This window comes from Siphateles boraxobius, unplaced genomic scaffold, assembly GCF_051911475.1.
Source record: "Siphateles boraxobius isolate OS27281-9 unplaced genomic scaffold, OSU_SipBor_1 49, whole genome shotgun sequence".
Lineage (NCBI taxonomy): Eukaryota > Metazoa > Chordata > Actinopteri > Cypriniformes > Leuciscidae > Siphateles > Siphateles boraxobius.
The window spans coordinates 5350474-5362126 of record NW_027509130.1 but is presented as its reverse complement, the minus strand read 5'-3'; the positions used below and the strand labels follow the sequence as shown (position 1 = coordinate 5362126).

General features: G+C 37.4%; 1 protein-coding gene across 1 annotated transcript; it reads right to left on the bottom strand.

Moving 5' to 3' along the window:
• Nucleotides 1-644: 644 nt before the first annotated feature.
• trir (telomerase RNA component interacting RNase) lies at nucleotides 645-10887 on the bottom strand. Its single transcript, XM_077202203.1, has 3 exons — nucleotides 10134-10887; nucleotides 9914-9991; nucleotides 645-1339 (listed from the first exon to the last, which is right to left on the bottom strand). The coding sequence occupies exons 1-3, from the start codon at nucleotides 10434-10436 to the stop codon at nucleotides 1232-1234; spliced, it is 489 nt and encodes a 162-aa protein (XP_077058318.1). The 5' UTR covers nucleotides 10437-10887; the 3' UTR covers nucleotides 645-1231.
• Between the last annotated feature and the right edge of the window lie 766 nt (nucleotides 10888-11653).

The window sequence follows — 11653 nt, the reverse complement described above, 5'->3', positions numbered from 1 at the left end:
TTCCCAGGATTTTTAATTTTGGTCTGAAATGTAAATTCAGAGCACTTTTGAATTGTATTGCTTTATACATACTTGAACTTAATGGAATACAAATTAGGTTCAACATACAGTTTATCAATTTAAACTGATTCTAGTTAAGAGGGATACATAGAAAGGAGTTCTTTAATTTGTTAACAAACTGCAAATGTCACTTACATATTTTTTTCTGCTGTATTAATCCATGCCTTAAAATGATTAATTCTAGGTCATTTAATGTTTTAAATGAAAAAAGGTGTGCGATCATAAAATCTCACTGTCAGACTCTGCTCTTTTTCTATCCTGTTTTATGCATAAAGTAAAAACTACTTTTCTTCAAAATGTTTTTTTTTTTATTTTAAGCAGGACAAAGGCATAAAACACTGAGGCACGTTTAGTTTTCACACAGGATTGAGATCACTTTAACACATTTACATATGTAATTCAATAATATTAAAGGTTTTGTCAACAAATTCCTTTGTGAATTCAGAAAGCGTTATACGAATTATTATTAGTGGTAATTTGGACTAATACGAGTTTTAAAGTCAAGTACTACTGACTATGACCATTCTACATTTATTAAAATCTAGATGTTCGGATGCAGAAACCGCTTAAAGAAAAATAAGTACTTTTTGTTGAGGTTTTGATGATGCTGTTTATATTACACAGGGCAAGTAATTTCATCCAAAGCATACAAAACTGTTCAATTCTGGCCAGTTAGCAACAGAAAAAGAAGCAAACGTCATACAAATGTGGAGATTCATTCCTGAATCATTTGTTATTCTTTTTGTTAAAAACAAACTATGGTATCCTTACTGTAGTAAAGTGTGTAAACTTCATGAATTAATTACATGAGCAATGAGATCAGGTGTTTGTTACGTCATACAGAGCCAGAAAACGGGCGATTCTGCGGTACTGTGACTTTAATTTCATCATCAATCTTCATTAATTGACATTCAAGTACCAAACATGTGGAGTACAAAATATCAACAAGGTGAACGAGAGCTTCCTAATGCCATGGACTGAAGAATACACTGCAAATAACATCATAAAAATAATCAGAATCCAACAGACGGTCAAATACGGCAGAGCACAAGGTAAAACTCAATCTGGAAACAAAGACTTGAAGGAAAAGAGCGTGAATAACAGTGTGTGTGTGTGTGTGTGTGTGTGAGGATGATGATGTGGCAGTGCGGCCCACAGGAAGAGCTCCAGTCTATTTGACCAGCGGTCTGGTTTTATCATCGTCTCCACACTGATGCGCTTTATACTTTTTCACTTCCGCCATGTATTTAGTCCAGGCGTCTCCTTTTCCAGCCTCCGCCTGCATTAAACACACACACCCTGATCAGTGAACACATGAAAACTACTACACACACACACCATGCATACACTACCACTTAAACATTTGGGTATGGAAAGAAAGAAAAATAACAGAAAAATTATATTTAGTCCTCAGATGCCATGTCCGTATTTTATAGCAAAAAATCTAGCATTTTTCCATCTCAAACGGATTCATTAAAAGAAGTTATTACATCAATAACCAGCGTGGTTGAACGACACATTTGCGATATGATATTTATGTCGTTGTACGGGGAATGCAGCCACGTAAGGAAAATTATGGTTTAAAAAACTATTGTTATTGACACGACTGTTGCTAGATAAACATGTAGGATTTAAATCATGCTTTACAAATATTTCAATCATATAAATCAACAAACTGAAAAAGTGATACACGAGAGAAAAATTATATTTAAATGCATGCATACAAGGTCTATGAGATGAAAATGATGACAATAAAGTCTAAATTTTTACAGAAAAGTCTAAATTCTAATACTAAAGTGCTAAAATTACGAGATGAATTGTGTCAAAATTATGACGTACTAAATCGAAATTATGACAAAAAACAGTGGCGTAATTTTGATTGTCATTATTATTCTAAATTTCAATTAAAATTACGACAAAAATTAGACTTCAATTATGATGTCTAAACTGACATTGAAGTCATAATTATGATATAAAAAGACAACATGTTGGCATAAAAAGTCCAAAATATGGCAAATAAAATCAAATTATGACATTAAAAAACTAAAATTATGACATACTACATTTGCATAAGTCAAAACTGAGTACATTATGACTAGCCAAAATCAATGATTTTTTTAAATTAAGTCAATCTAAATTGACAAAAACTCCAAATTATGACAGAAAAAGTCAAAATTATGGAAGGCGAAATTATGACATTTAAAAAAATAAATGATGACAGTGAACAGTCAAAATTGAGTGTCATAATTTTGACGTGTCAATTCAGACATTTTGATAGTCTACATTTACATAAAAATGATGAAATTTTTTTTTTTCAATTTTTATTTGAGTCAAAATTATGACAAAGTAAAAATCGAGAGTATAAATTAAGACGTTAAAATTACAAATTTAAATGACAAAAAGTAAAACATTTTAGTCAAAATTGACAAAAAGTTAAAATTATGACAGTCAATGAAAGTTAAAATTATGACAGACTAAATTATGACAAAGTCAAAAATTACGACAGTAAAAATGATAACAGGCTAAATGAAGATAAAAAGTCAAAATGTTGAGTCAAAATTACAACAAAGTCAAAATGAAGACAAAAAGTCAAAATTATGAGGCTAAATTATCACATAAAAAGTCAAACATTATGATATAAAGTCTCAATTATGACAATCAAAATTATGAGAAAAAGTTTAAATTATGACAGGCTAAATGACATGTCAAAAATGACGACAAAAAGTCTAAATTATGATTTTTAACAAAAAGTCAAGTCTATCGATGACAGTCTAAATTACGACAAAAAGTCAAACCGATGCGTCATGCCTGGGGAGTGAGCGGGGCACTTGTGTGACATTATGAGCTGTTTGAAAACACACTTCACGAAGGGAACAATGAAAGACAACGTAATTTCCTCATCATCTCCACCTGGGATGTTCCCATGACAACGCAGCACGGTGTCCATCAGCTGATTAGCTGTTAACATAACTGTTGCAAATAAATATGCATTTTAAACAACAACAACAAAAAAGTCGGTTTTTAAAATATGGGTTATATATGTGTGTGTGTGTGCGCATTTGCCGTCTCATCACCCTGCATTATACCCAACACTACGTGGACGAGTAAAGCCAGTTCTCTCATTCACATTTGTAGACGCTTCAGACCCTTAAAGCTGAACTGAAGGATCTTTTGAGAAGGAGAGCAGAATGTGAGATTCACAGAAGCAGACGGTCCTATTACTTCAGTGGCCTTGCAAACTTTTAGCCTTAAGATTGAAGCAAAAATCAGTTCCATGATTCTGTTTCCTGCAACTTTTTTTTTTTTGGCACAAACTCAATTCTAAAATGTGTATCTCGAGCCCCTAGCCCAACCGATAAGACAGGGACATGTCTGTTCAATCTCAGCTAGCTCTTACAAACAATATCACTCTATGAAGATGATATTTCACGGTAGGGCTGTCGCGATAACCGCAATATCGCAGTACCGCGCTACTGACAGGCCAACCGCAGAGGAACGCAAGTAACCGCAGCAACCGCGAACCGCGTTTTCTTTTTTCATAAAGGCCACCCTTCGTAGTTCGTACCATGTGTATTGGATGTTAAATAAGTTAATAATGATAACAAGACTGTTTATCATGGTGATTTGTACAGAGGATTCGTGGATTTGGACTTAAGCCTAAACAGACAGTGAATGTGTTCGACTGAGGGCGTGCGATTACCTGCGTCTGTTTTTGAAGTCAAGTCATGTATATTCGTGAAAAGGTTGCCGTTTCCAAGGAAAGCGGAATATTTGTCGTAGGCTATCATCCTTTTAACGTGTAAGGGTATTTACCATGAATGGCGTCAGCGCTGGTCAGCATTTCACAGCGCGAGGAAGCCGTGGGGGAAAGCAGCGAATCACGCATATAATCAATGCCATTGTCTCTTAAGTGAAGCATTGCTGGCCAGCTGAGCCTTGAAAGGTGGAGCTCAAAGTTAAAAAAAAATTAACACCTTGTTTCATTACATCTATCATTTAAGGAATCAGCTTTTTTGAACGTTTTTGTTGAATGAACGGTTTAATGACTCACTCAAAGACAGTCCGTTGGCGTAACAACTGCGCGCTGAGTGACAGTCTTTCAATGCGCAGAGACGCTGTTTAGTTTCGGTTACATTGGTTACATTGTTTTTGTGTATGCTGACCACATCATAACACGTATTTATATAGCAACAAATAAATATAAATAAATAAATGGCGGTAAAACCGCATATCGCGCTATTGAGCCACTCAAAATTATCGCAAGGGAAATTCCTTCACCACGACAGCCCTATTTCACGGTTTATTTCAGATCTTCAAGTTTCATTTCCCAGATACTGGAGGTGTTTGAAAAGTTCAGTATGCTCTCCGGGTACAAAAGTGATTGGGATAAATCCTCTTTGCTTCCACTTAATAGTATGGCTAAGAAAGTTAGACTGCCATATAATATTTCCATACAGACTTCAATAAGTTACTTAGGCATTGTTGTTTATTCATCCCTCCATGGTAAACCGGATGCCAACTATCTACAAATTCTAACTATGGATGAACAAGATCTCCCAAAAAAATGGACCTAGCTGCCACTAACAGAATAGCGAGTGTTAAATTAATGTTTTGCCACAAATACATTTTCTCAGCTGCATGATTCTGTTACCGGCACCTACAGTTTTTTTTGGCACGAACTCAATTCTAAAATTCATAAATTCATTTGGGATGACAAGCAACCCAGATTGAAATTTGAAACACTGCAGCGTGCAAAACATAATGGAGGATTAGCGCTTCGCAATTTCCCTGAATTGTATCATCCTCTCAAATAAACTTCATTAAGTATTGGCTCGACTCACTCTCTGGGGTGTCTTTGAGAGAGAGAGAGAGAGAGAGAGAGGAGAGTGTAGCAGGACAACACCGGTTACAAGATATCCTGTTCTCTGGGCTGAACAACAAGCAAAGTATGGAAGCTTTTGGTCCAATCATGGCCAACACAATGGTCAATTTTAAACTTATGGAAAAATGTATTCATTATTCGCATATTCGGCACAACCATACGGTATAATAATAATATCCTTTCGGGAGGTACACCATTTCTCCCCAGACACTGGATGAAGAAAGGCATTTATACAGTGAAAGATATTGCTGGTCCTAAACGCGTGTTAAACTGTGTGATGAACAGAACCCTCTTCTGTTTTTATATTTGTGCCTATGGTACCGGGAAACTCTTCCCACACACACACACACACACACACACACACACACACACACACACACACACACACACACACACACACACACACACACACACACAGCTTGGTTTGAGTTGTCCTCTTCTAGTCACTTCATGGATGTATGGGAAGGCCTTAAGGAGAGAGAGACTGAACAAGAGGAGTGTGTCACGGACTGGGGAAGAGTATGGCTGAAATTAGGGCTGCACAATATATCGAAATATCGCAAATGTATATATCGCGATATGCATATCGCAACGGCTTGCAATAACCAGAAGTAACGAAGTACAAAAACTTCCACTTCGGCTTGTTTTAATTCCTGCTTGTCATCGTTAAAAAAAAAATTTATCCAGATATATCGCGCCATCCGGAGAGAGTGAATTTGATTGTGGTTGGATGAGAAGTATAAATAAACAATATACCATTTCGACACTCCGACACTAGTTTGTACGCGATCCATCGCACCTGCATATGTATTACACATACAGGTCCTTCTCAAAAAATTAGCATATTGTGATAAAGTTCATTATTTTCCAAAATGTAATGATAAAAATTAAACTTTCATATATTTTAGATTCATTGCACACCAACTGAAATATTTCAGGTCTTTTATTGTTTTAATACTGATGATTTTGGCATACAGCTCATGAAAACCCAAAATTCCTATCTCAAAAAATTAGCATATCATGAAAAGGGTCTCTAAACGAGCTATTAACCTAATCATCTGAATCAACTAATTAACTCTAAACACCTACAAAAGATTCCTGAGGCTTTTAAAAACTCCCAGTCTGTTTCATTACTCAAAACCGCAATCATGGGTAAGACTGCCGACCTGACTGCTGTCCAGAAGGCCATCATTGACACCCTCAAGCAAGAGGGTAAGACACAGAAAGACATTTCTGTACAAATAGGCTGTTCCCAGAGTGCTGTATCAAGGCACCTCAGTGGGAAGTCTGTGGGAAGGAAAAAGTGTGGCAAAAAACGCTGCACAACGAGAAGAGGTGACCGGACCCTGAGGAAGATTGTGGAGAAGGACCGATTCCAGACCTTGGGGACCTGCGGAAGCAGTGGACTGAGTCTGGAGTAGAAACATCCAGAGCCACCGTGCACAGGCGTGTGCAGGAAATGGGCTACAGGTGCCGCATTCCCCAGGTCAAGACACTTTTGAACCAGAAACAGCGGCAGAAGCGCCTGACCTGGGCTACAGAGAAGCAGCACTGGACTGTTGCTCAGTGGTCCAAAGTACTTTTTTCGGATGAAAGCAAATTTTGCATGTCATTCGGAAATCAAGGTGCCAGAGTCTGGAGGAAGACTGGGGAGAAGGAAATGCCAAAATGCCTGAAGTCCAGTGTCAAGTACCCACAGTCAGTGATGGTCTGGGGTGCCATGTCAGCTGCTGGTGTTGGTCCACTGTGTTTTATCAAGGGCAGGGTCAATGCAGCTAGCTATCAGGAGATTTTGGAGCACTTCATGCTTCCATCTGCTGAAAAGCTTTATGGAGATGAAGATTTTATTTTTCAGCACGACCTGGCACCTGCTCACAGTGCCAAAACCACTGGTAAATGGTTTACTGACCATGGTATTACTGTGCTCAATTGGCCTGCCAACTCTCCTGACCTGAACCCCATAGAGAATCTGTGGGATATTGTGACGAGAAAGTTGAGAGACGCAAGACCCAACACTCTGGATGAGCTTAAGGCCGCTATCGAAGCATCCTGGGCCTCCATAACACCTCAGCAGTGCCACAGGCTGATTGCCTCCATGCCACGCCGCATTGAAGCAGTCATTTCTGCAAAAGGATTCCCGACCAAGTATTGAGTGCATAACTGAACATAATTATTTGAAGGTTGACTTTTTTTTAATTAAAAACACTTATTTTATTGGTCGGATGAAATATGCTAATTTTTTGAGATAGGAATTTTGGGTTTTCATGAGCTATATGCCAAAATCATCAGTATTAAAACAATAAAAGACCTGAAATATTTCAGTTGGTGTGCAATGAATCTTAAATATATGAAAGTTTAATTTTTATCATTACATTGTGGAAAATAATGAACTTTATCACAATATGCTAATTTTTTGAGAAGGACCTGTATATGGTTCTTTAATGTATTTGCATTGTACTAAAATGCATTTATTTTCAATGGACATATATGCGGCTGAAACAGGTAGCCTGTGTAGTGTATCCCAAATTTATCAACATTAACATTTTAATATAACATTATAGTCATTATGGCGTTTAGAAAAAATTTTTTTGAGGAGGTGGGGCAGCGCGGCCTAAGCTTTAGTCATTAATGCCATTTTTTCCCTTGAATTACTTTTATACTTTAAGTATTTTGAAACCAGTACTTTTACTTGAGTAAAAAGCTTGAGTTGAAACTTCAACTTCTACAGAAGTATCTTTGAACCCTAGTATCTATACTTCTACCCGAGTAATGAATGTGAAGACACATCTGGCAATAACTGGGGTCATGAACAAAAGCACTGCTCTTGGCTGAATAACTTGTAGCTTTAATAAGAATCAGGACATATTTAATTGATTGAGGGAAAACTAAGCAATGTTTATTTTTATATTTGATTATTCAGTTTCTGTTGTTTAATAAACCTAATGTAGGATAACCTGAAACCCTGAACCCCGTGATTTACACTGATGTTAAAATAACACTTCTTCTGCTACAGTAAAACACTGATGTTCACTTTCAGAAGCTGTAGGGATGTTTTCTTGTCACAAAAAGAATATGAAACATGCATGTAGGTTATATAATTTTAAATATATTTTAAAGAAAATGTAAGTTTATTTTTACACACTTTAAGCATTATCGTATCGCATATCGAATATCGCATTATTTAATGAGTTAACGCATTTTGCATTTTTCATCAATATTGTGCAGCCCTACTAGGAATCCTAATCACCAACTGATTCATCATAACTTCTGTCTCAGGACTTACTGGACCCCGCTCAAAATACATCGTATCGACTCATTTAATCTCTTCTGTGATACATGTGCTGACCAACAACTTGGATTCTTTTTCCATATATATATATATATATATATATTTTTTTTTTTTTTTTTCGTTTAGCTGACGCTTTTTAATCCAAAGCGACTTACAATTGCTATATATGTCAGAGGTCTCTGGAGCAACTAGGGGTTAAGTGTCTTGCTCAGGGACACATTGGTGTCTCACAGTGGATTCGAACCCGGGTCTCTCACACCAAAGGCATGTGTCTTATCCACTGCGCCATCACCACCCCCCATATGATGTGGGAATGTGAAAAGGTTACAATTTTTTGGATTGAGGTATGTGCTATCTTATCGAAAATCCCTGAATTTCCGATATACCGGTGATCCCCTCTGTATTATTACTGAATGATGATTCCCAGTTTGATTTCTCTAAACTGCAAACAAATTGGCAGGCTGGCCGATTTAATGTCTACAACAAAACTGATCGCTAAACACTGGCTCCCACCACATACCCGGGATATATTCAAGCGGTTGATTCAACTTCGGGACATTATAATGCTGGAAATATCCACAGCTTGGGTGAACTCGGCACAAATCTCAACATTAAAAATCTGGACTATATCTAGATCTCCAATTATATTGTGCAAAGCAATGATCAGGACTCAGATTGAATATCTTAACAACACTTTATCCCTTTTGTTTTATGTGTGTGTGTGTGTGTTTGCTTATTTTTTATTCATGTTGTATCATTCCTGTGGCTGTTTTTCTGTTAACTTATCTATCCATTATGTACCACATTGTAAAGAGACCGCGGGGTTAAGCTGGGTGGGGGAGATTGGTAGTTGATTTCATTCATGTTTTCATGTTCTCATTCTGGCTTGTTTATTGTCAAGAAAATGAAAACATAATAATAATATTTAAAAAAATGAATTCGCTGGGTCACATGACCATAATGATAAAATTATTTCCTTGAAATGTCCATTGCCTGTTCCCTTCGCTAACGACCTTGTGAAAGAGGCCTTCGTGAAGAGATCAGATTTTCACTTTCGTTTCGAAACACCTCTACAAATGGCGTCCCTTTCCCGAAGGGCCTTTCAAGGGAGCAAAAATGCCGTTTGGAATTTGCCCTTACTGTCAATGTCAAAAGGTCATAAATATGACCTTTTAATCACAATTATAACTTAGTATGTCATAATTAAGTTGAACTAAAGCTTTTTTTTATGTGGAATAAATTCTACACTTTTCACACTTCAGAATCTTGCCGGAAGTAGTAGCTCATCCGGGTACTTTTCGAGTACAATGTATTCAGACACACTACTCTGTTGGCGTACTATTTTTCACACACTATATAGTAGGAAAGTTTTCGATTTCGGACACCGCTGGGAAAGTAATTGCTGCGTTCTTTCTCGTCAGCACATGACGTTACACTGCGACACTATCAACAACAATCTGCAGCGGTCACGTGGTAAAAGTCGGAGTTCTCAGCAAATTCCCAGTTCACAAATTGTAATTTAGGAGTTCTACAAAGAACGCTATTTACAAGTCGTAGTCTAGTAATTATGACATGGCGTGAACGCACCTAATGATACTGAATGAACCTCATAAAATAAATTCATAACGAAAAGGTTTGCACTAAACAACAATGATTTTTTAGGAAATATAGTCTTTTCTCACCTCGGAGTCCAGTTTCTGTTTCTTGGCCACCATCCCTGTCTTGAGGGCCAAACGCGCGCCTCCCCTCCGCTTGCCCACCTGAGTTAATAAGGGAACAGACTCAGAGCGTTACACGGGCTTTAGGAAGCGACCAGGACCCGAACAGAGCCAGAATCTACTGCTGTATGAGTGTATGTGTGTGTTTTACACTAGTGTAAAGCGCGTCCACTGCCTCTCTTACAATGCTGCTCACGCTACAAGGCTTCTTGTCCTGAGCCGCTTGCCCTGCCGGAGCAGGACTCTTCGTCTTCTCCTCCTCCTCAGTCTCTCTCTTCCTCTTCTCCTCCTCCTCCATCTTCTTCTTGAACATCTCCATGAAGCTGCCGTCGTTGGCGAAGGCGTTGGCCGCTTTGGGCGCCCCGTGGGCCGGGCTGCTGCCGCCGGACTCCCCGCTGCTGCTGCTGGAGGACTGATGATGATGATGGTGGTGGTGATGAAGATGTCGGCGATGATGTTTATCTGATTTATGCTGCTTTTTCTCCATCGTTTCTATGTTTAATAAAATAATAAACAACCTTTTACATTCACGCCTGTGATTCAACAGGGCTGTTTTGATGTCTGCACTAAAGTGAAGACGAACACTGTCGCTTAATAAAGAATGAATCGTAATTTAAACGTAGCAAACGCAATAAAGACGAAAGTTAAATAATAATAATAATAACCTTGTTTGTTTTATATTGTGATCATAAAGTATCGCGGCGTCGCCCGCTAAGCAATAACACCTTTAACGACAAACGCAAAGAGCGCGATTTGTCGATCCGCGAGTCCGTATGAGATTATAATCGCAGATTGGGCGGATGTGGGATGAATCGGCAGAATTTCGGGGTTTAATCCCGATGTTTTTCCGCACAGTTTTGTTTTATTTCAGAGTCGCTCCGCCATGATGCATTTCATCTGCAGTCAGTGTTCGCTCGTGTGAGAGACGCACCGCCGCCACCTGCAGGCCGGAAGAGGACTTATTTTCTTCTTCTTCTTCTAGGTTTATTTAGCGGTTACTGCCATATATATCCATAATAAAGCCTTTATTATGGATATCTATGGTTACTGCAGCGTCTTTCCCTTATTATTTTTTTTGTCCATTAAATATATAATACAATATAAATTTTAACAGTTACAGGGGGCAGCTATATATATATATATATATATATATATATATATATATATATATATATATATATATATTTGTGTGTGTGTGTGTGTGTGTGTGTGTGTGTGTGTGTGTGTGTGTGTGTGTGTGTGTGTGTGTGTTTCAAATTCTGATTCTGAATACGTATTATTACTATTCATCCATTTCTGAAAGATTGCTTGGACAAAACTTTGTCATGCACGCCTACCAATTCTTGCATTTAATACATTAACAAATTTGTTAAGGTAAAAACATTACCAATCTATCAAAATGCGATTAAAATAATTAATAATGATATGCAAATGTTGATTTAAATAAATAGGCCTGTTTAAATTATTGAATAAAATCAGATTTAAATGAAACACATAATACATCTTACAATAGTGATTAGAAAAACGTACTGATGTACCAAAAATAGGCTAACACTTTGCATTTTATAATAGTTTTCTTTTCTTTTTAATAATGGTGTCTAAACATGAAAATATTTAGATGCCTTTAAGGATTGTGATTGAGCATCTAAAAGATTGAAAACACGCCCCAGAAACAAAAGTGGTTAGATATTATTTAGGCTATGT